The sequence below is a fragment of the Lissotriton helveticus genome, chromosome 9 (genome assembly GCF_964261635.1).
Source record: "Lissotriton helveticus chromosome 9, aLisHel1.1, whole genome shotgun sequence".
Taxonomy (NCBI): Eukaryota; Metazoa; Chordata; class Amphibia; order Caudata; family Salamandridae; genus Lissotriton; species Lissotriton helveticus.
The window spans coordinates 1,276,544,060-1,276,569,955 of NC_136070.1; the positions used below are offsets into that span (position 1 = coordinate 1,276,544,060).

Consider the following 25,896-nt stretch of genomic DNA (forward strand, 5'->3'; position numbering starts at 1 on the left):
TTATCGACTTAATTTAGCATTCTAGTCACTCCGTTATTGGTGCAATATGTAATAATAAAAGACGTAGAACCTAGAAGTGAGTCACCAACCCTTAACATTTTTATGCTCCAAGCACTTTGTGTGCAGGTGATGAGCGCAGGTGTGTTGCATTTAACCATTAACCCCTTCGCAGCGGGGGTAATTTCCCCGCTGTGTTGGGGGCGGGGGGGCTCGCACAGCGCCCCCGTGCTCATGACGAGCTCAGCTCGTCATGAGGCACAGTGCTCGTGTGCTCATGACAAGCTGAGCTCGTCCTAACCACGTTTCCGTGGAAGGTTCAGCACAGCAGGGCAATTATCCCTGCGTGTGAGCATTCCACGGCTCATGACGAGATGACGAGCACAAAAGCACCGTGCCTCATGACGAGCTGAGCTCGTCATGAGCACAGAAGGTGTTAAATAGTGCCAGTTGAGGTGGACACCGCGTTGACAAACCACCCAGCGGAATCCGGCATGCGGCCATCGCACCGGTGAGTTCGGTGCACGTTACGGGTGCACGGTATTGCGGTGATAGGTCCTTTCGAAAGGACCTTTTGAATTCTGACCTGTTTCAAATATGTTTCATCATTGTCAGAAGTGATTTCAGCTGGGTTGTGAATAACTTTTTGCCTTCTAATTGCCTGATTGATGTTCGAGTCGTGTCACCACAGCCTGTTCATCTATTATTGTTCGTTATTATTGTTTTTTCAGTTGAAGGAATATATTTGCCAATGACTTTAGTTTTCTTTTTCTCCAATTGTCAACAAATTATATTAAACATTGGCGTAAGATTGAATCCTCGTCTGTCTGGGTTAAAAAAATGCTGTTCTCTCATTACGGGGCTACTCTAATGACTAGTGAGATCACTATTTTTGAGGTGTACTTAGCCTCCTCGACTTCTTAAAATACTGGGGGGGCAGATTTACAAGCCCCCTGCGCCACCAGTACATCACTTTTCGTGACGTACGGGTGGCGCAGGGGGCTCCTCCCTATTTAGGACAGGAAAAGCCACCCTGCGAGACTTTTCCTCTCCTTGTAAATATGCCCCCTTCACACTCAGCACTTTGCGTTGAAGGGGCGTTACATGGGTGTTGCTGTGGGTGTTCCCACGCAACACCCATGCAACGAGACACATTTCCAGATTTAGGAGCAATCGTAAATCTGGAGATGCGTCTAAATGCTGCGCCGGTGGTGTAGCGAGGCGCAACGAGGAGAAATGTTTTCATTACTCCTCGCTTTTTCCCCTTTCAATGTGTGCTGCATTCTACAGCACACATTGAAAGAGGAAAATGCCTGTAGTGATTGTTTTTGTGCAGGAAGGTGCCCCTCCCTGCACAAAAACAAACTCCCCATGACACAGGCATCCTCGCACCATGGTGCAAGGGTGTCTGTGCCAACGCATGGCTGCAGTTTGTGCGCCCGTGCAGGGGGAAGCACAGAAATACGACATATTCTTGTAAATATGTCGCATCCCTGTGCTTCGGAAGTGCCGCAGCCTAGCGCACCCGAAGGGCTTGCGGTGCCACGCTGAGGCACTTTCTTGTAGATCTGCCCCTTGAGGTTTATATTTTGCTTTAATCAATGGCGTTTTGATCATTGCGTGATCGCTAGTGTGACTTAATAGAGTGCAAACCCCTTAGAAACAATTGTGAACATTTGAAAAAGAAATATTGTGTCATAGGGTGAGTGCATGTTCTCTGCGTAGGAAAACCTGCAGTCTCTTTAGAGCATCTTTCATTTATATGTATCATTTTATCAGCTCTTAAGTGCAGAGGGTGCATTTACACCGAGTGTACGCTGGTTGTGGCGATGAGTAAATATGATTACCTTGTTCTAATCTCATTGGTTAAATGAGCACACTAATTAATGAGAAGGCTTATCACTTTGTTTTTTCAGAAAGAATCAGATTTTGCCACTCCGGAGGAGTTCGAGATGAACAACGAATATAATGAGGGGCATATTATCAACGTCCAGAGATAATTATCGCTGGCTGTGCTTAGCGATAATTATATTATCGCAGGCTATCTCTGTAATTTATCTCCCTGGTAGCGCGTAATTAACAACACATTACTCCAGGGCGATATAAATTCCACAGATAGCGAGGTTATCGCCCCTTTGCAGGGAACATCGCTGGTTTTCAAGTAATGTTCCCTGCAAAACAGCGATAACCTTACGAATACGACCCACAGTGTCGTATCAGCATAATCCACCCCAATGCTGGGGATAGGTAAGTCTGCATTTTAGCAGACGTTAGTTTTTTGAGAAAACAGCGGTGTTCTCCAAAAACTAACGTTTACTAAAATGCTGGGGCAACCTTGTAAATATTGCGATGTAAGCATCAGCGATATTTGCAAGGTTGTCCATCCGGGGTACGCCCAGTGACGCCCACTTTGCATCTCAATGGAGATGCAAAGGGAGGCGTCGGGAAAAAGGGTGCTAACATGTGATTATGCATGTTAGCACCCTCTTGTAAATAGGGCGCTGGTTTTATCTCTGCATTTCTGGCTTTTTAAGCCAAAAAATCTGAGATAAAGCCCTTGTAAATATGCCCCTAAGTTTTTAAAAAACTACCATACTTTCCCTTTGGAATATTCGTGCTAAACGTAATGAAAATATCCTCTACACTTTAGAAACATTTTGGAGCAGGTATGACCCCTCAATTATATTTTATATTTCATCTTGCGCCTGTTTTAACTCTACGGAGATACACTAGGTGCACTGCTCTCTTAGTAGGAAGTTGCAAAAATTATTACATGTTCTTGATGTAGAAGTCTTATTAAACTATGGTTCAGAACTTTTTTAATTGTCGCATGCAATGGAAGGCCATGACATACTTTGCTGGTATGGTTGTTGTTCAATATAAATCTAAAACACTATTGCTGTTCATTATTGGAATTAACCTGACTTCCCTCTCCATACACTTAAGCGTTTGTGTTCCCCGGCATGTTGTCTGTCATGAATTAAGGTGTGATGTTTTCAGTATGTAAACTTGAAATAACTTTCTTTTTCTCTATTAGCTGGAAATTTCATTTTTGTTTGTTATTTACATCATGTACACAATTCTCACTTTTGTTTTGTGTCTTTTTTTGTCCTTTTTGCATGTTTTCTTCATTCTTTTCTTCTTCCTCTCTTGGGAAACTAATCTCTAACGTCTATGATTATGGCTTTAAAAGTAAGTGTTTTTAGGTCAAGCATTTGAGACCTCTTGTATCTACTTTAGCATATACTTTTATGTGTTTGTACTTTGTGGGCTCTGGAGATCAGCCCTAGGACTTGCCTCCTTCCACTTAGGGATTTTTTTTCTGTTCAAATGCCTCTATTTAACTGTCTTGATAGAAAACGACCAGTAGAGGTCAGTAAAATACCAGAATTGCTGTCTGCTTGTTTACCTGCCTCTATTTAACTGTCTTGATAGAAAACGATCAGTAAAGGTCAGTAAAATACCAGAATTGCTTTCTGCTGAGGGCCTTTTTTCTTTTTCTGGCAACTGCCTCTATTTAACTTTCTTGATAGAAAAAGACCAGCAGAGGTCAGTAAAATACCAGAATCACGTTAGCATTCTCTATATTCCAGTCCATAGAAATTGTCTTCCACGAGCACCCATAGACAATAATATTTTTTTTCAAATCTTGTATTTTCAGTGATATGACCACCGAAGGCTCTGACTTTGTAGTAAAAACAGAGATTTGGACTATACCATTTCCTGCTGAAAGACAATATTTCTCTCCATGTGTTCCCTTACCTGGCGTGTCACGCAGTTTGATGCTTCCTTTCCCTTCATGTTAAAGAACAGTAGAAGTTTCCGCACCCAGGCGAATGTGCTGCATAGCTAAATACATACAAGGTCCGAAAGACGAGACCGATTGCATTGAAAATGCTTGTTCTTTATTGCTGCGTATTACTAACAGGGGCAGAGCAGTAATGTGTAGTCCTTATGAGAGGAAGCTTTGTTCTTTGGTCCGTTTGCACCCGGTGGAACTGAGTGAAGAGACAGTCCATTTGGATGGCAATGGAGACTGTACCCCCTTCTTCTTTTTTTTTCAAATAAGGGTGTCAGACAGGGCTGTATTTTAGCCCCCTTTCTTTTTTCCTTTTTATAAGAATGCCCTTGAGAAGGAACTGGTGTCCAGAGGTAAAGATCTACCAGGGATAGGGGACCGCGTTCCTTAATGCAGACGACGCAGTCGTTTTAGCTCGCACAGCGGACCGGCTTCAGTTGTTATTGAAACTCTTCAATGATTGTATGAGGGAGCTAAATTTAAAAATCAACCACTCTAAGTCCATACCATGATTTGTTAGCCCAAAAAGAATCTTTCTTGCCCCCATAATTTTGCAGGGTCTTCTGTAATAAGAGTTCAGAATTGTAATCATCTTGAGATATTGTTGTCATCTGATTTAAAATAGACCAAGCTTTTGACCCAGTTTGCCATTTCTCGAAGAAATTAGGCCACAAACCAATTAAGAAGTTAATTGCCCAGTATACATCAAAATGTGTTTCTCAGGAAACATAGGGGGCAGGAGTGTGGGTATATACCCCACTAGGCGTACTGCAAACGATAGAGAACAGGTTTCTCTGTAGGTAATTAGCTACACCAAGGAGTACAGCCGGTTTAATTAACCATTTGCAATCTGGCCTTTCATACCTAGAAGATATAGGGCCAGATGTAGGAAACCTAATACCGGTCGGTAACGGCCGAAATTACCGAATTTCAGCCGTTACAGACCGTTATTAGGCTTTTCAGATGTAGGGGCCACATTTCAGGATTCGGTAATTTATCGAATCGGTAATTTAAGAAATCGGTAAATTACCGAATCCGTAATGTAGGGAGCACTCAAGTGAGTGCTTCTTACATTTAAGAATTCCTTATTTACCACCAACTATTAGTTGGTGGTAAATAACGAATTCCTTTTAAAAAGCAATTTTTTGCTTTTTATTCAGTGCCATGTGGCAGACAAACATGCCCTTAGGGCATGTATGTGTGCCACATGTGCACACATGCATGAATCAGGGGTGCAACAGGATGTCAATGTGACACCCTGCCACCCTTGAAAGTGTTCCCCCTATTCGGTATTTACCAATTCGGTATTTACCGAATCGGTATTTACTGAATCGGTTATTCCCATTCATTCCTATGGGCCTCCAGGCCCATAGGAATGAATGGGAATTACTGAATCGGTATTTATTCTGTACGTTCTCAAAAAAGATTTTGGAGGACGGTGTAAAACTAGATCAAGTGAACGCTATCTCCGGGTTATCCTATGTCAAAAAGTCTTTCTTTGGCCTTGAACTTTCCCACCTTTTTCTTTCTCCAAATGATCTTACTGTATGCGTAAAAACTGCATTCTCTCATTATAGAACCCAGAAGAAACTTTCTAATCAACATTCCTCAGTCACAGTGTCGCTCCACTTAGATTAAACAAGAAGTGGGGTTGACCGACACCTTCTTTGGGTAACTAACCCAGAACACCGGTTTTATCTCATTTATTTATTTATATAGCGCCTGAATCGACCCCCGAAGGGGTATCTCTGCGCTTCGGACGGGCAGCAGAAAAGCAGAGCTTCTACAGCAAAATCAGAGACAGAAGGGAGTAGTCTTAAGCTGCTTTCTGAATTGAAGGTGGTCGGGGCATTGACTCAGGTGTCGAGGGAGCTTATTCCAATAGAGGAGGCCAAGGTGGGAGAGAGCCTTCCCACCCAGTCTGGCTTTCCTGACTTGGGGAACCACAAGAAGAGACTTAGATCCCGAGCAAAGGGACCTGGAAGGCAGGTAAGGTGTACATTTCTCAGAAAGATAGGCGGGTCGAGGTTGAATAAAGCCTTAGGATGGTGCAGCAAACTTTGTACTTAACCCGTTCGCTTATTGGAAGCCAGTGAAGCTGACGAAGAAGGGGGCGGGACGCAGACCTGGAAGGGGCATTGAGGACCAATCGCACCGCTGTGTTCTGGACTACATGCAATCTGCTAAGCGAAGACTTATTAGCAGAGACCAGCAGGCCATTGCCGTAGTCCAGACGGCTTAATACAAGTGTCTGAGTCAGAGTCTTCCGAGTTGAATCGGGAAGCAAGGGAAAGACTCAGCGTAGTAAGCCCCGCGTATGGAACAGGAGTCAGCTGTCTGAGCAGCGTGCTCCTTCAGAGTAAGAGCCTGGTCCAAGCGAAGGCCTAAGTTCTTAACAAGGGATTTTGGGGCAGTGGGAGCACCAAGATTGGCAGGCCACCATTCAGGAGTCCATAATAGGGGGGCCTCTCCGACGAGCAAGATCTCCGTCTTCCCAACATTGCATTGGAACAAGTTACTCCTCATCCAATTTGAAACGGCTCTCATGCCAGAGGAAAAGGTCGCCTGTACCGATGGAGTAAATGTATCAAAAGGAAAAAGCAGCTGTGTGTCGTCGGCGTAAGAGATGGGATTGAACCCACACGGCCTAAGGAGGTTGGCCAAGGGAGCAACATAGATATTAAACAAAGTGGGGCTCAGACAAGAGCCCTGGGGCACTCCCTTGGTCAGTTCCATAGGCGCCGAGCGATACGGGCCAAGATTGACCGTCTGAGAGCGTGAAGATAAAAAACTCATCATCCACTGGAAAGCAGAGTCTCTAAGTCCAATCTCCTTCAATCTCCCGAGCAATATCTGATGTGAAACCGTGTCGAACGCAGCAGAGAGGTCCAACAGCACCAGAATCGTAGAAAAGGCCATTGTCTAGGATCATCCTGATGTTATCCGTGACCACTAGCAGAGCTGATTCTGTGCTGAATTTGGGCCTGAAGCCTGACTGGGAGGAGTCTAAGCAAGCAGTAAGTTCGACATGGTGGGAGAGATGTTTATTGATATGATTCTCCAATAATTTGCTCAGGAAGGGAAGTAGCGAGATGGGGCGGAGATTAGGTACGGTCCATTTTCTGGTAGTGCATCCTCAACAGAGTTCATGGTTTCATAGTTTACCACCATGTCCATGTGACGGTATTGCCAGAAAAATGCTTGCCCACAGTCCTCTCTGCTCCACCTTAGGCCTCACTGACTTCCACAGTCCTCTCTGCTCCACTCCAGGAGTCACTGACTTCCACAGTTCTCTCTTCTCCACCCCAGGCCTCACTGACTTCCACAGTCCTCTCTGCTCCACTGCAGGCCTCAGTGACCTCCACCTAGTCCACCCACCTCCACATCAGCCCTGCTCCCCTCCTGGCTGCAGCGTCCTTGCCTTGTCCTAGCAGGATTAGAGCACTGATCCCTCCTGCCCATGTCTATCTTGGTTACAGCAACAATCCCCAGCCCTTTCCCCATCCACTATCTGTGCCATTTATCTCTCCCTCTGGTCCATACGAGTTTGTCATCTCTGCGCTGCCGCTTCCTTAATCCCGCAGATGGAGCTGTCAGCGCGGCCGCCTCTTTCAAGGAGAAGCCTTTGAGCTCTGAGCAGGCTTGGAAGAGGCAGCTTCAATCACCCTCACATCTCAGATCACCACTGAGGCGTCTCTGTAGGGTGAGGAAATGCTGGGACCAGAGGTCCTTGAGCACGGCTCGGTGGCTCCAGAGCGCCACGCGTCAGCCGCACTGTGGCGAGCACGCATGTAGGACCCTTGCCCATGGAAGCCGGCGGCTGAGCCGGGCTCCTGAGGGCCACGCTTCATCCGCACTGCGGCGAGCACACATGTAGGACCCTTGCCCATGGAAGCCGCCGGCTGAGCCGGGCTCCTGAGGGCCACGCTTCAGCCGCACTGCGGCGAGCACGCAGGTAGGACCCTTGCCCATGGAAGCCGCCGGCTGAGCCGGGCTCCTGAGGGCCACGCTTCAGCCGCACTGCGGCGAGCACGCATGTAGGACCCTTGCCCATGGAAGCCGCCGGCTGAGCCGGGCTCCAGAGCGCCAGGCTTCATCCGCGCTGCGGCGAGCACGCATGTAGGACCCTTGCCCATGGAAGCCGCCGGCTGAGCCGGGCTCCTGAGGGCCACGCTTCATCCGCGCTGCGGCGAGCACACAGGTAGGACCCTTGCCAATGGAAGCCGCCGGCTGAGCCGGGCTCCAGAGCGCCACGCTTCAGCTGCACTGCGGCGAGCACGCATGTAGGACCCTTGCCCATGGAAGCCGCCGGCTGAGCCGGGCTCCTGAGTGCCAAAGACTTCGTTTGCATGCATGACATGGTGCAAAAGTCCTACATCTGTGAAGCAAGAAGGGTCCTTCCAATGTTATACAAAAAGGAGTTCTATGTTGTTCCTCTCTAATAAAGGAAAGGAAATGAAGAATGTAGCTGTTCGGAGAAGCCAAGTTTACCCTACTTGCTACCTGTTTTAACACTTATTATTTCTTGTAGATAGCACAAAAAATTTTTTTTTCATGGTCCTGAAGAATCGCAGGGTTAATATACCAAACAGCGAGAAACATGTTGACCGACACACTCTAACAGGAGCACATAGACCCTGAGAGTGGTACATGGTAGCGCCCTGTTACACTTCTTTTAATTAGGACAGGAGACCCCCAGAATAAAGTTTGTCCATTCAAAGTACTCCAAGCCCTATTTAATTCACCACACAGCATCTACACTTCTTGGCCCCACGCCCGCACTCATCTTACGGCAGTTGGATAGAAGATCTCCGACAAAGAGCCCCTTTTAGGGAACCCGTTGGGGATTGCACCGCCGCCCCAACAACGAGCAGCCCAGATTATGAAGCATGACACCTGCAAGGGTGTGTGAGGGCATTATGATCCAATAAAAGGGTCCCCACTACCACCCTCTTTAGGGGACAGTGAGGACCTATCACTTGGCTTCTCTGAACAGCTACTTTCTTCCTTTCCTTTCCTTTCCTTTATTAGAGAGGAACAACATAGAACTCCTTTTTGTATATCGCTCTTGTCGAGGCACATCCTATGTCGGACCTCCCCACTTCTCCTAAAGTGGGGAAAAACCTCTAGTCCCTTCCCTTTGTTCTTGATTCCTTCCAATGTTACTCACATGCTGCAGCAGGAGGGGGCAGCAGAAGACATGGGAAGTCATTCAAAGTTTGGTGGCGGGGCTCCACCAGAAAGACGGGACGTGGACAGCTCCTCCGCCCCATTAAGAGGCAGGGAACCTCTGATTACTCGCCAGTGAAGGCTCTGCCAGCGTTGTCAGCGCCCAATCATTGGTGGTGACCCACCTGCCTCAGGGCCACCATCTTTAGTGCATCAAGAGGGTGGGTGGAACTGAATATGCCTCCTTTTCATGCAAGCCGTCACCCTGCATGCAATTACAACGCAGTTGTTACAACAAGCGTGTTTTAATAACGCATACCATTACCCGCTGGTTGCAACAACAACTTGCGGAGAAGGCACTGAATGTTGGAATAGTATAATTTATAGTCTGTGCGGACAGTAGGGAAGGTGTTGGATTTTAAATCCAACACCATCTCCCTCCTCCGCAAGTCATTGTTACGGCTTGCGGGGTAACAGTATGCATTGTTACAACGCAGTCGTAACAACCGTTTTGTAATTGCATGCAGGATTACGTTGTGAGGACTGTTTACCTGTGAAACTCCTCATTCAGATGTTCTCTGCATGGGCCCAACATGTGAGGTAGGTAAAACCGCCCTGGGAAAAATCTGTGGGATCATGGGCTCCGTTGCCTCCTTGGTGGATCTACGGTGAATAGTTCCGCCGCTGCCCCAATTGCTGCAACTTGTTAAACCTTCTCTGTGACAAGGTGATGGCTGCCACAGGTAGGGACCATGGTGATTGTTTGAGAACTTGGTAACTGCAGCATCAACCAAATCAAATCTCTACCCTGTTCTAAAGACCCACAAGTACTTTTCCTAGCCTTCTATGATGGCCAGCACCAGATTAGTGGCCACTGCTTTGGCCACGATTGAGCCACCCCTGGTGCTCCTGTCCCAGACAAACGCCCCGGGTAGGCAAGGTCCCGGGGGCAGTTTTTATAATAATATGGGAGGTGCCATGCAGCACCCCTGCGCCCCGGGGATTGCCAGCACCCTGGGGCAGGCATATGTAACCTGATGCGGTGGGCCTGCACGCCCCTGCAGTCAAAGAACCGCCACCTCCCCAGGACTATTTAATAAAATGAATGCAGGGGAAGCCCATATGGTTTCCCCCGCAGCCCAGAGATCACCACCTTCTCGGGGCAATAAATGATAAATAGAAATGCAATGGGGGTCACGTGGCAACCTGCGGCCCGAGAACCACCACCTCCCCAGAACAATGATTAACAGAAATGCAGGGGGCAAGCAGCCTGCACGCAGCCCCAGGGACTAACACCTCCCCGGGGAAATCACTAATAGAAATGCGGGGTGGCCCGCTAGCCCCCCCCCGCCCCCCGCAGCTCCAGGGACCACCATCCTCCCGGGTCTCAAAATATAATTATATATATGCAGGGGGTCCGTTACGGACCATTCGGTGTGGGGACTACCACCTCCCAAGGGCAAATTTGAACAAAGGAGAGATACCACGCGGCTCCCCTCATGGATCCCTTGATGGCCCTGGGGACCGCCACCCCAGGACCGGCTCCAGCAATGTCCCAGGGTGCCCAGCCCCGCAACACTCCAGTACGCTATGGCATGGCGGGAGAACCGCTCCTGCCATGCCGTAGCAAACAGTGCTCCGCATTCTGCTCTTGCGAGCTCTAAGTGGAGCACAATTTGTTTTTACACACAGGGGGCTGCATGTTAGCAGCTTCTTATGTGTAAAAGCAGTGCCGGCTCCCGCAGGGCACTGGGTGGGACCAGCGGTACAAAAGGGGACGGTGATGGACGGAGCATCTGAATCAATCAAACACTCACACCCAGTCAAAAGATCTGGGTTTAATCCATCACCGTTCTTTAGCCCACTCTGCCACCCCAGTTCAGACATGGCCATATGCAAATCAGTCTGACCCTGTGCCTCATGGGAACAGTCCACCCGAACTGTCGAGCCATGCCTTCCCTGGACCGGAAAAAAGCTTCCGAGGACCGGTTTCTGGCATTACAGCCATCTTCAGCCCGGCTTGCTTGAATCCAGTGGCAAAGTGAGCAAGGGACTCACGTCTGAGCATACCCTGCCACACTTATGGCGGTCAAAAGCGGTACAAAAGGGGGTGGTGATGGATGGAGCATCTGAATCAATCAAACACTCACATCCAGTCAAAAGATCTGGGTTTAATCCATCACCGTTCTTTAGCCCACTCTGCCACCCCAGTTCAGACATGGCCATATGCAAATCAGTCTGACCCTGTGCCTCATGGGAACAGTCCACCCGAACTGTCGAGCCATGCCTTCCCTGGACCGAAAAAAGCTTCCGAGGACCGGTTTCTGGCATTACAGCCATCTTCAGCCCGGCTTGCTTGAATCCAGTGGCAAAGTGAGCAAGGGACTCACGTCTGAGCATACCCTGCCGACTTATGGCGGTAAAAAGCGGTACAAAAGGGGGTGGTGATGGACGGAGCATCTGAATCAATCAAACACTCACACCCAGTCAAAAGATCTGGGTTTAATCCATCACCGTCCATCATCCCCTTTTGTATCGCTGGGTGGGACCAGGGCACCATACTACAGGACAGACCTGGGGGATGAGGTCCCAGGGGCGGAAATTCGTCCAGGAGGGGAGCTGGGCAGCGTCCCTCCCATTACTTAAAAAAATAAAAAATAAATAAAAAGGCCGGGCCCAGGGGGATGGGGTCACCGGGGCCAAAATTGGCCTGGGGATGGGGGCCGCACGTCCCCCCTCACCCATTGCAAAAAAGGCATGGCCCTAGGGGATGAGGTCCCCGGGGCCAAAAATGGCCCAGGAAAGGGGGGCCACACAGCCCCCATCCCTTAATATTTTTTTTTAAAACCTCCAGCAAGTCTCCACTCTGCAAACACACCTCCTGGTGCAGAGATGATTGGGGGATGAAGTCCCCTTGGATGCTGAAGGGTCCTTGGGGGTCCAGGAACCCCTTGTGTTGCCTCCAGTAAGTCCCAGACAGGAGGATTGCTGAGAGGACTTGGGGGCCATGCCCCCTTTCTGCACCACTCTGCCAACGCACATCCTGGCATGCTGCTGGCTGGGGAATGAATTCCACTTTACTCCTGAGGGCCTTCCGGAAGAAGGAGGAGGGCCCTACCGCCTTGTGCACCCGGTACCTGTTCACTCCTGAACACCGTCCGTGACCCATGGAACACCCAGAGTGGGGTGCAGTGCACCCCGAAAGCCCAGCACCCCTCCCCCTCCACAGCCCGTCCACCTGCTGGTCTCCTGCAAATTGAATATTCACTCTGCAGAGGGGTTTCCTCTGCTTAGCTTTAAACCTGTTTATTTATTCATGTGCTCCAGCTGCCGCTTTGTTCTGATACGGCTGCTAACTCTGCTTATAAACACCACCCATGGGTGGGCAGGAGGGTGGTGGAGTACGCGACTCTCCCTACAGTACCCACCTCTCACACATGGAGGTGCGTCTCTGGTGGCTGGACAGTCTTACTTTCACCTGGCTCACGTTACGTCCATGACCCTGGTTACAGGAGTTGGTGGTGGATAGGGGTGGGCTTAACTGGCACAATTCTCTCTAGCGTAATTACTTGTAATTATCGCAAAATAACTTGTAATTATGCATAATTGTGCGAGAAACTTAATCCAGCATTTAGCACTATTACTTACTGCAAAATGTACTCTTGCGTCCAAAATGGGCCAGAGGGAGCATTTTGTGCTAAGAAAACAACTCGAAGTGTGCAGCACACGGACAGCAGTAGCAGCAGGTGCAGCTCTCTCTTAGGTTGTTGTTCTTGTGCACCGATGGTAGGATTGTTGCCCCAAATTACTCTTAGTTACACAAGCTGGAGTAATTGCATAATATCGGTAATTTCACATCACAAGAGTAATGCATAATTACTGCATAATTACTGAAGTTACTCCGATGACTTGAGTGTAATCCAAATTACTCCTAAGCCTAGAAGTGGGGTCAGGGTGAGAGGTATTTACTGCAACTGATTAGTACCGAGAACACGCGGTGCAGCATTTACAGGGTGTTGGAAATTCATTCATGCCCCATCTTTTCTCTGGAAATTGAGGAATTTATCTCCCATGCTGAATGTTGCATGCAGAGGTACATTTCTTCTCCTCGGTAGCTCAGGACTCGAACAGATTTAGAGGACTATGGTATTTATGAAAGGCACATTTTAAGCCAGTTTCATGGACCCGTTTTCGAATTTTTATCTTCAAAGTGTTAAATATGCCTAACTAGAGGTAAGGAGGAGCGCTAATCAGCTTCATCGCCTTCGTCATCATCGTCGTCATCGCAATACTATTGCCTCTTTAACCCCTTCGGTGCTGATGACGGCTCCCGGTCGTCATGCGTCACGGTGGGCGTGTGCTGATGACGGCCGGGAGCCGTAATGACCACGCCCGCGATCGGAATGTCCAGCATCAGCGCGGAATTCCGGCCGCAGCCAAGGTGTTAAGTCATGAGAATGAGAACAAAAATAATTTGAAAAAAGATGATCAAAACAATAAAAACAGTATAAATAATATGAACATAAATTATACCCCAAAACATTACGTTAACAATGTCAATTCTATTAACTTTAATATGTTGATAAAACTATACTAGATCAAGGCTCAAACAAAAACATATCGAGACATTTCTCAATACAGTTTAAGTACAACATACGTCGTCACCTGTAATAACTAAATGAGGCAGTTCCTTTGCTATAATAAGTTATTACAGTTGAGTTTGGATGTCACAATGTCTCCCGCCAGCAGTTAAGGTGCATGGAAGGTCTGCTAGAAGAATTATAAAAGCTGCTTAAAAAACTAAACAAAGAGAGAAGCCACTTTCCAGCTCCCTCTCTTCTGAACTTTCTTGCTCTGCAGACTTTGGTTCCTTGCTTTAGCCAGAAGCAGACACTTAGGCACTATGTTTATTTACTGCACAGTGGGTTATCACACCGAAGTAACTTACATAAAGCTACTTAACATATGGAACAAATTACAAACTGCTATTGGCGGGGTTTCTTCACAGTACAGATTGCATAATTATTCTCACCAAGCCCCAGACACTGTCTTTCGTGAGAAAAGGTAAAGCAGTAAGTGTAAGAAAACGGGGCTTTTTGCAGATGTCACCCCATGTTTGTCCCCGTTTTGGACTACGAGATGCTGGTTTTCGACTCTGACAGTGCACTGAACCCTGCTAACCAGACCCCGTGCTCTCTCCCTAAAACGGTTATGTGCAAATTGTCAACACCGATTGACAAGGACTTTACTCCCCTTAGAAGTCCCAAGTATACAGTACCAGTGGTACCCAACGCATGGATAGTATAGGGGTCCCCAGGGCTTGCAGTGCTGGCTGTGCCACCCTGAGTGACCAAACAACAACTACTGACAGTAGGACTGCCCTTGCAGACTACAGGAGCAGTGCAAACTGCTTGAACTCGACTTCACGCTCACCGTGTGTGGCAAAGCCAATGCACTATCTTTGATATGTGCCCGTCACCCGTAAGGAAGGCTTGCTGAGCCCAGGAGGCAGGGTGGATATGTAAGTTGTGGACATGTACGTGCAGGCTTATATAAACCTATGGTGACCTTTACCATTAACGAACTAGAAGTGATAGACGGTCCATAGGATAACGTGAGCTGTCACCCAGGCAAACCAGAGATATACAGCTCCATTATGGTACCGCCTAAACCTGTTGTGTTTGGTATCAAACAGCATGCCTTCTCACCCCTGACATGAATCTCGTGTCAAGGGCGACGTGGCATGCACCCAGGTGGCTAACTTAGACGTTGCCCACCTGGATGCCCCAGCTTCTTTGTGCTCTAGTTGGCAACCTGAGGTTCCTGTGCTTGCTGCTGCCAAGACAGGACTTCACCCTCCTGCCAGGCAGTGTGATCACTCCAAGGAGTCCAGAATAAAGGCCTGGGCAGGAAAGCGGTCACACCTCCTCTCTCCTAGGTAAGCTAGGGAAGTGGCATATCAAGGCGGTGAGCTTCAGAGGCTGCACTACCTCTGATATGCATCATGGCGGACTCCCAGAGGAGGAAACCGCCCTCCCACTACCCCAGGCACATTTGCACTCAGGCAGGCAGTAAATTAGATAGTCAAGGAGGTGTAGACCCCCAAAAGGCTAGCCACACCCCAGCGTGGGCAGCCAAGTCTGTACACTGGACGAAGGGTTCTGCCATTATTATAAGTGGCAGAATGGAGGGTTCTGGTTAGAAAAGGTGATCCACCCCCGGATGTGGTCATCTCAGGTGTGAACTAGCTGTAGGACTAGCAGCCCATTGGCTGCTTGCTCCCACTCCCCTAAAACCCTAAGTCTAGGATTTAAGTCTAGGATTCAGTGTTATCTCTGCCAAACTGTGGAACGGTCTTCCAATCGATCTCAGATTCTGTCCCCCAGAACCCATCTTTCGGGCTAGACTTAAAACTTGGCTGTTTTCCGGACTTTGATCCCCCTTCTGATGATATCCTCCCTTTCTTTTTCCCTTGAGGCTCTGGTTCTAGCGCCGGGACACCCCTTCGGGGGTAGCTGTGCGCTCTATAAACTACATAAATAAATAATAAATAAGGGACGCCCCAGACACCAACACCTTAGTTCTGAACAACCTGCATCAAAGAGGACAGAAGAAGAGACCTGTGTCTGCATCAAAAGGACAGAAGGAGAGACCCATGTCTGCATCAAAAGGACAGAAGGAGAGACCCATGTCTGCATCAAAAGGACAGAAGAAGAGACCTGTGTCTGCATCAAAAGGACAGAAGGAGAGACCCGTGTCTGCATCAAAAGGACAGAAGAAGAGACCTGTGTCTGCATCAAAAGGACAGAAGGAGAGACCCATGTCTGCATCAAAAGGACAGAAGAAGAGACCCGTGTCTGCATCAAAAGGACAGAAGAAGAGACCCGAGTCTGCATCAAAAGGACAGAAGGAGAGACCCGAGTCTGCATCAAAAGGACAGAAGGAGAGACCCATGTCTGCATCAAAAGGACAGAAGAAGAGACCCGTGTCTGCATCAAAAGGACAGAAGAAGAGACCCGAGTCTGCATCAAAAGGACAGAAGGAGAGACCCATGTCTGCATCAAAAGGACAGAAGAAGGGACCCGTGTCTGCATAAAAAGGACTTGAAAAAGCAAACAAATCATTAACCGCGGTTATATGTATCCTATTCCATTCATTTTGGTGTTTAAATTAAGATAAAAATAGATTCCGTTTCTATAAGTTGGTGTTAGATTTCTCTCGAGTCGTGTCAATTACTTATCCTCCATGTTGGATTTCTCAGATTCCCAACACATGTTCCTGTAGTAAAGCCTGACTTCTCTTTGCCTCACCACCAGAAATGAGCTGAGGATTTATTATTGTGAATCCAAGGACCACCTTTGGGGTTTGTGACACTATTGCATGCTGAAGCCTCACCGGCATCACCACTGAATGCTCCACCGTGCTCCAGCAAATACTTCAAAGACAGTCACAGGCAGAGGATGGGACGACGTGCCTTGTATTATAAGGAATAAGTTCAACCCCACTGGACATAAAACAATACCGTCAGTCACCTCAGATGTACGAGTGGGTAAAGGAACCTTTCCTTCAACCTTCTTCGTCTATATCAGTGGAGAGCAAATGAATGCCATGGACCCTCGACGAGCCTATACATCAAAACCCTCACTCATAGACCCTCGACGAGCCTATACATCAAAACCTTCACTCATGGACCCTCGACGAGCCTATACATCAAAACCCTCACTCATGGACCCTCGACAAGCCTATACATCAAAACCCTCACTCATGGACCCTCGACGAGCCTATACATCAAAACCCTCAGCAATAGAGCCTCAAGCACCCATACATTAAAACCCTCAACCACAGACCGCCATGCATCCCATACATACATAAAAACCCTCAGGCACAGACCCTCAAACGGTCCATACATAAAAAGCCTCAGCCACAGACCGCCATGCAGCCCATACATAAATAAAAACTATCAGCCATAGCCTTTTACGCAGGCCATATATAAAAGCCCTCAGGAAGAGACCCTCACGCAGCTCATACATGAAAGTCCTCAGTCATCCTAAAAGATACATAGCCAGAGCTCAGCCATCCTTTAGCCAGTCTTCGGCCACCATCAGATACAATCGGCCAGTAGGGAGACACCCTCAGCCCACTCCCGGACAATCTTCAGAGTCCTACAATCGGCTATCAGAAACATGAGCTTGGCTATCAGAAACATGAGCTTAGCTATCAGAAGCATGAGCTTGGCTACCAGAAGCTTGAGATTGGCTACCAGAAGCATGGGCTTGGCTATCAGAAGCATGAGCTTGGCCTTCAGAAGCATGAGCTTGGCTATCAGAAGCATGAGCTTGGCTATCAGAATTACAAGCTTGACTATCAGAAGCATGTGTTTGGCGATCAGAAGCATGGGCTTGGCTACCAGAAGCATGAGCTTGGCTATCAGAAGTATGAGCTTGGCTATCAGAAGCATAAGCTTGGCTACCAGAAGCATGAGCTTGCCTATCAGAAGTATGAGCTTGGCAACCAGAAGCATGGGCTTGGCTACCAGAAGCATGGGCTTGGCTACCAGAAGCATGAGCTTGGCTATCAGAAGCATAAGCTTGGCTATTAGAAGCATGGGCTTGGCTATCAGAAACATAAGCTTGGCTATCAGAAACATGAGCTTGGCTATCAGAAGCATGAGCTTGGCTATCAGAGGCATGAGCTTGGCTATTAGAAGCATGGGCTTGGCTATCAGAAGCATGAGCTTGGCTATCAGAAGCATGAGCTTGGCTATCAGAAGCATGAGCTTGGCTATCAGAGGCATGAGCTTGGCTATTAGAAGCATGGGCTTGGCTATCAGAAACATAAGCTTGGCTATCAGAAGCATGACCTTGGCTATCAGAGGCATGAGCTTGGCTATCAGAAACATAAGCTTGGCTATCAGAAGCATGAGCTTGGCTATCAGAGGCATGAGCTTGGCTATCAGAAGCATGGGCTTGGCTATCAGAAGCATGGGCTTGGCCTTCAGAAGCATGAGCTTGGCTATCAGAAACATAAGCTTGGCTATCAGAAGCATGAGCTTGGCTATCAGAGGCATGAGCTTGGCTATCAGAGGCATGAGCTTGGCTATCAGAACCATGAGCTTGGCTGTCAGAAGCATGGGCTTGGCCTTCAGAAGCATGAGCTTGGCTATCAGAAACATAAGCTTGGCTATCAGAAGCATGAGCTTGGCTATCAGAGGCATGAGCTTGGCTATCAGAAGCATGAGCTTGGCTACCAGAAGCATGAGCTTGGCCTTCAGAAGCATGAGCTTGGCTATCAGAAGCATGAGCTTGGCTATCAGCATTACAAGCTTGACTATCAGAAGCATGTGTTTGGCGATCAGAAGCATGGGCTTGGCTACCAGAAGCATGAGCTTGGCTATCAGAAGCATGAGCTTGGCTATCAGAAGCATGAGCTTGGCTACCAGAAGCATGGACTTGGCTACCAGAAGCATGAGCTTGGCTATCAGAAGTATGAGCTTGGCTACCAGAAGCATGGGCTTGGCTACCAGAAACATGGGCTTGGCTACCAGAAGCATAAGCTAGGCTATTAGAAGCATGGGCTTGGCTATCAGAAACATAAGATTGGCTATCAGAAGCATGAGCTTGGCTATCAGAAGCATGAGCTTGGCTATCAGAGGCATGAGCTTGGCTATTAGAAGCATGGGCTTGGCTATCAGAAACATAAGCTTGGCTATCAGAAGCATGAGCTTGGCTATCAGAGGCATGAGCTTGGCTATCAGAAACATAAGCTTGGCTATCAGAAGCATGAGCTTGGCTATCAGAGGCATGAGCTTGGCTATCAGAAGCATGGGCTTGGCTATCAGAAGCATGGGCTTGGCTATCAGAAGCATGGGCTTGGCTATCAGAAGTACAAGCTTGGCTATCAGAAGCATGAATTTGGTTATCAGAAGCATGGTCTTGGCTATCAGAAGCATGAGCTTGGCTATCAGAAGCATGGTCTTGGCTATCAGAAGCATGTGTTTGGTGATCAGAAGCATGGGCTTGGCTATCAGAAGCATGAGCTTGGCTATCAGAAGCATGGTCTTGGCTATCAGAAGCATGTGTTTGGCGATCAGAAGCATGAGCTTGGCTATCAGAAGTATGAGCTTGGCTATCAAAATTACAAGCTTGGCTATCAGAAGCATGGACTTGGCTATCAGAATTACAAGCTTGGCTATCAGAAGCATGATCTTGCTCTCAGAAGCATGCGCTTGGCTATCAAAAGCATGGGCTTGGCTATCAGAAGCATGGGCTTGGCTATCAGAAGCATGAGCTTGGTTATCAGAAACATAAGCTTGGCTATCAGAAGCATGAGCTTGGCTATCAGAAGCATGGGCTTGGCTATCAGAAGCATGGGCTTGGCTATCAGAAGCATGAGCTTGGCTATCAGAATCATGGGCTTGGCTACCAGAAGCATGAGCTTGGCCTTCAGAAGCATGAGCTTGGCTATCAGAAGCATGAGCTTGGCTATCAGAATTACAAGCTTGACTATCAGAAGCATGTGTTTGGCGATCAGAAGCATGGGCTTGGCTACCAGAAGCATGAGCTTGGCTATCAGAAGCATGAGCTTGGCTATCAGAAGCATGAGCTTGGCTACCAGAAGCATGGGCTTGGCTATCAGAAGCATTAGCTTGGCTATCAGAAGCATGAGCTTGGCTACCAGAAGCATGGGCTTGGCTATCAGAAGCATGGGTTTGGCTACCAGAAGCATGGGCTTGGCTATCAGAAGCATGGGTTTGGCTACCAGAAGCATGGGTTTACCCTCAGTCACCTTCAGCTGATCTTCTGACCTTCACTGTTGGTGCTCATGGTTCATCGTCAGCGTCTGCCTTTTCGTACACAACCTCAACAAGGTTTGACCGACCACTTCACCCTCTGTTGACCATCGGAAAGCTCGAAAGACCCTAAGTTGGCTCCAAGAAACCTTTACCTATCCCTGATGGGCTCTTACCTGATGCTCAAATCCTCCCTGACAGCCTTTACAGACCTTCCTTTGGTCCTCACAGACTTTCATCAGGCCCTCACAGACCTCCACCCCATCTCTCAGGACTCTCAGTTGCAATCAAGTTGGGGAGAGGAGTTGGCCTAACGGCTAGGACGCTCGACTTCGGACCTGGGGATCTGGGTTCGAGTCTCGGTAACGACGCCAAAATCTCCTGTGATTCTGGGCAAATCACTTAATCTCCCCGTGCCTAAAATGAATGTGTGTCCTCATGTAACGTAACTGGTGCTATGTAAAGCGCTCTGATACCTGATTCGGTTCGGGTCTAGTTCGCGCTATATAAAACTCTGCAAAAAAAAAAAAAAACAGTCCTGATCAGTATTCCAGCTGGCCCTCAGACCATCTCTGGCGACCACTAGATGGCCTCACAGAAACCTCCAGTGACCCTCTGATCCACACTGTAAGTCCCCAGCAGGGCTTACATTGAACCTTTGGAGGCAGGTGGGACCCACAGGCACTTGTTTAGCAGGATTTCCACTTACTTTTCCTCATAAGACTTTGACCCAGAGCAAGAGGAGGACAACATTACGGAGGAATGAAGGCGGAAGATTAGAAAGATGGAAAAACAATGAGATAGAAAGAAAGCAATGCTGAAAAAGAGCTGGCAAGAGTGAGATAAAGAGGGAGGGAGTGTCTGCTTGTTGAAGATGGAAGAGGAAAGAGGTGGCACCAAGACTACTCAACTTTGGCACTCGTCACCCCGAACTCCACTAGTAACCAGAGTGTATCCCCTGACCCTCCAGCACATGGAATCGTCCCAGTCTTCCTTCATCGCCACGGCTCATTGGAGGGTGACTAGAGGGCTCCAAGGACCACTGAGAAGCGACGGGGTCTCTTGCAACCAGTGCTTAATGTGTAACAGAATAAGCGTGGGCCATAAGGCTGCTCAGAAGCCCCCGTCCGGCACCAATGAAGGTCGGGGTGCCGAATACCACCGCGGAGTAATTATTGCCTGTGACTTATAGTGGTGCTCAGAGGTTTCCTGGGGGTGTCTATGACCCTAGCAATGTTTAATTCACACTCTCTTATTCTGAATTATTCCCACAAAATCATTGTTGCTACTAACTTATGTGATTCTGCTAACAAGCACTGGCAAAGGCAATAGTTCAGGCTTGTTTTAGGTAAAGGTTTTAGTTCAGGCTTGTTCTAGGCATGAATTTGTCTGATATGTGATCTGTCTTGAAGCAATCACAGAATACTGACAGATGCATGCACCCAATTACCGTGTGAAGGATAGTATTTTGGCGCACTTGTTTTAAGACGCGCCCTTCATTACTAAGGCACGCTTTTAGGAAAGGATTCCTCGTTACACTTTTTTTAACTCCACGTTGTAGACACCACCCACCTCTTTCTTTGTACCTAAATCTCAAACAAATCTGAACTTTATTTATTGTTGTGTTGTGACTGTACAGTGACTCTTCTAAAACGAGAGGAACAGCATCTAATCTGGACGGTTTTCCTCTTTTTTCACTCTTTATCTTGTCAGACAAAAGAGATGAGACGTAGGGAAAATACATTATTTGCCCAGAATCAGACCTTTTGAATGAAGACGGTAGCCTGAACACAATTTTGATGGTTCTTGTGTTATTAAAAAGAGCACGAGACATGATGCAAGCAAATAAAACACAGCCTCATCAGCTATACCACAGTTTAGCATTCTTACAGGGTTTGTGGATGCAAGATGGGGTCATAGATTCTGCGAAATAATTAAATAAAGACAATAACTGACAAAGATTGATTGGTTTGGAAGCACATAATTAGACAACGAGGCAACTTATTTTGGTTCACTTCTGAAGAAAAAATATAAAGCTTGAGATGGTGCAAAGAAATCGTGTTTCAGACGGTAATTTGCTAAGAAATTAAGGACTAGATGTAGGTAAATTGGATTTACAGATTCATCAATACCGAATTTAACCGATTCGGTATTTATGAATCGGTAAATCCAATGTAGGTAAAAAATCGGTCAAAAATACCGAATTGGCAGGACTCGGTATTTACCGAATCGATATTTACCGATTCGGTAATTTCATTGATTCCTATGGGCCTTGAGGCCCATAGGAATCAATGTCAATTACCGAATTGGTAAATACCGATTTGGTAAAATTACCGAATTGTCAAGGGGGACAGGGTGTCACTTTGACACCCTGTTGCAGCCCTGATTCTGGCTTGTGTGCCATGTGACACACATACATGCCCCTAGCACAGATGTGCATGTACACAGGAATTCATTATTTACCATGAAATAGTATTTAAAGGTAAATAACGAATTCTTAAGGGCCTGTGGCACTATTTTAAGTGCCACCTACATCTAGATTTACCGATTCGATAAATTTACCGATTCGGTATTTTACAGAATCGGTAAATTTACCGATTCGGTATTTTACAGAATCGGTAAATTTACAGAATCGGTAAATTTACAGAATTGTTCAAATTTGGGCCCCCTACATCTCAAAAACCAAATACCAGTCGGTAACGGCCGAAATCCTACATCGGGCCCTAAGATATTACATTGCTGCATTCAGATTTCTTTTGACACAACTGGACAATAAACTTTATGTCTGGAGAAATCAAAGATGTTCGTATTACGAGAAGTATTCTGGGATAGTTTGATTGGAGTATGAGCACTTTGATATCTGGATATTGCTTTCACGATCCCATCCTTTCCAGCCTTACCCAACGACGAGAGAACCAAGCGGGGGCTCTTTGAGAAGACTTGTGGTTCCTTCAGTCACAATATGGGATTCAGATGCAGCGGTGGGGAGGTGACTGCTTGTAGTGTTAAGAGATGGGTCAATACTAACCCGTAATCCTTGTGTTACAGCTCGCGAGCTTGTTACATTAAGAATCGGAGAACAGCTTTAACCTACAAGCCACAGAGGCAAGTGATTGGCATAAAAACGAATATTATAGTTCAAGCAATCTTTGGCTTCTATAGAAGTGATTCTTTTTAGGTTTCTGTTCTCGGACGCCAGAGAGATTCAACCTTCTACAGAGAGCCTTAAAATACGAAGATTGCTTTACACGGGATATCATGTGTCATATTAGGGATCCTGAACTGGAGGTGGAAGTATGTGAATCTGAGGCTGTGGCTTATTATGCATAGGTAAGCATTTGCCTCATAATCCATCATCTGCTGCATAATTTGCATATTTTACCAGAAAAAATAATTATTTCTAGCTCAATCAGAACAAAAGTAACAAAAACGCATTTTGCAAAGGTTGACTGGTCACCTCGCAGTAGCTCACTTCGGTATTTATGTTTTGAATTGTTGCTTACTAAGTGAAACCTTTGCTAAGAGTGTTAAAAACGGAAAAAAATAATAAAGCAATACCATCACAAAATGTGCAGCCTGACAGCACATAATTTAGTCAACTCTGCCACATCATTTGGTCCTCTCTTTCTGCATAACTCCAGTGACCCTGACAATAGATACCACACAAACACACACACAAACACACTTGTGATGTGCCATAATATGACACCATCGAAGCCATGCGGATCCAGTAACGCTCGCTTCAAGAGATCTTTCCAACTACACTTGTGATGTGTCTTCCTCGCGCTGAAGTGGCGGACAACCCGCGAGTCCCAGCAAACCTCTGTCTAAACAACAGCACTCCCGCCCCGGCAACCCGCCGACATACGTCTCAAAACTCTGGGGCATGTGGACAAGCCCCTATCGTCACAATAACGTCACTTTTACCGACGTTGTGGTGGCGATAGGGGCTGGCCTTATGTATGAGGCAGCTTTCGTGTCTTAACGCTGCCTTGTACATAGAGCCCCCTTTCATACTATGGTTAGTGTGAAAGGGGCGTGCAGTGGGGGATGGGGTGGGCGTTCCAACGCAATACCCATTGTATTTGACGCTGCCCCCTATGTACAAGAGTGGCGTACATCGGCGGCAGCAGCAAAATTAAGACCAGGAAAACCCTGGTCTTAATCTGGCGAAACAAAGAGAAATGCATTATTGCTCCTCGTTTCTACTTTTTCCATGTGTGCAGTACACGTCAAAAAAGCAAAATGCCATGGATTGTTCATGTACAGGAAGGTGTCCCTTCCTGTACATAAACAAACGTTTAAAAAAATGCCATTTTGTCACTTTCATGTGTGCTGCATGAAGCAGCACAAATAAAGTAACAAAATGGCATTTTAGGATTGTTTATGTGCAGGCAGGGACACCTTCCTACACATAACTAATCCTCCCCTGCACACAGACACCCTTGCACTCTGGTCCAAGGATACCTCCATTGGCGCTGAGTTGCTAAACGTAGTGCCATTGCAGGGGGAAATGCAAGGCTGCGCCGCATTCTTGTAAATATGGGGCAGCCCTGCGATTCAGAAGTGGCAGAGAGTGTTGTTAAGCCAAGGAGGCTAACGCCGCGCTCGCCACTTCCTAGTACATATCCGTCTCGGCATATAAATAAACCTAGGCCAAACACACCACACCCTCGTGCACACGTCATGGATCCATACCATAACTAGTTACCTGGCCTGCGTTGCTTTCTTGGAGACGGGCTGCATTGGTAGAGCGATGGAAAACCAACGACCAGGTCAATGAACATGTCAGTCCTACGTCACACCCACCCACGTGCAGACCACGCGGCGAGCATCTGCGTCAGAATCGAACCCATTTTACATCTGTATTAACCAACCAGAAGCACTAACGCACTCGACATTTTACTAATCTCTGCTAACCATACACAATCCACAACCCATACAATACTATGGAAGGAAATCTAATAACCGCACTTAAAGCACCTCCAAGTGAAGAAAGCGCTACAGCGCCATGCTAAGGCTGGAAGGCGCTATACAATAGATGATAACATTGAAGCCATGATGGTCCACACCGCAGTGGCCCCCCCATCCTCAGGCCTGGACCGCCCCTCCCGCTTCCCTCCAGCAGCACAAGGTCCAGTGGCCCCCACGGGCCAATCAAAGACCAGAGAGTGACCCAGGGCCGCGGGGCAGCGGACACGTCCCCACTCACCCGACAGTTGCTCAGCTCCTCCGCGGACAGGATGATGGTCCCGCACTTCTTCCCGGGGATGCCCCTGGGGAGGAGAAAAAAAGAGATAAGACGACATGTGAGAATCCATCAAAGCCCAGCAGCTGTGGTTTTATTCTGAGCTGTTATCAAGAGCCAGAAGGGATGACAGATTGAGGTCTGAGGCCGTCCTGGTGAGGATGACACTCAATTACCGCCTCTGCGCGGCCGGCTTCCCTCCTCCGGCGCCGTGCTAAGGACGAGAGAGCCTCGTCAGGAAGAAGGGGGTCTGGACGCCAGAGGCCTCGGCGAACCTGGTCAAATGCAGATTTAATAAAAACTCACAGGCCACCCCTGCCACCACAGGCTTCTGTGACAGTCACAAGTACAGAGTGTTACTTTTTTTTTAACAACAGATTTTATTGATTTTCCATAGTACCAGATGGGCCAAGCCTGGTAAGCAACGTACATTTGAAAGGCATATTGTAGAAACTCTAGGTACTGAAAATGTCCCACCCTTGTGGTCTGCGGAACATCAGACCAGAAAAAACACCCATCCCCCCTCACCCAACCACGCACCATACATACCATAAAAAACATGATATAGCACATCGAATGAGTTTCCGTCGACATCTGTGTAACTCTATCACATTAAACTGGCAAGTCACTCACCACTAGCCGTTCAATAGGGTCTCAGTTTACTGGCCGCGTTATTAAGGACAAGTTGATACCTCTGTACTTGGCCCACCTCACCCAGGTCTTCCCATGCATCCGCGGACAGCCCCTTGCCTGAAACACAGCAATCTCCGCTCACATGCACCGATCCACGGCTGTTTTCCAATTTGCTATGCAGGGTGGGGACGTAGCCTTCCAGTGCTGAGCCATGTCTCTCTTTGCCAATATGAGAGCCCGAGAACAGAAGGTGTCTTTTAT

At 47.6% G+C, this 25,896-nt stretch overlaps 1 protein-coding gene across 1 annotated transcript in view; it reads right to left on the minus strand.

Moving 5' to 3' along the window:
* Nucleotides 1-25,896, minus strand: part of CPNE9 (copine family member 9) — a 482,542-nt gene that overhangs the window by 235,012 nt on the left and 221,634 nt on the right. Inside the window, exon 2 of the mRNA XM_078659325.1 lies at nucleotides 24,967-25,030. Coding sequence (XP_078515451.1) covers nucleotides 24,967-25,030 — 64 coding nt within the window. The remainder of the gene's footprint in view (nucleotides 1-24,966; nucleotides 25,031-25,896) is intronic.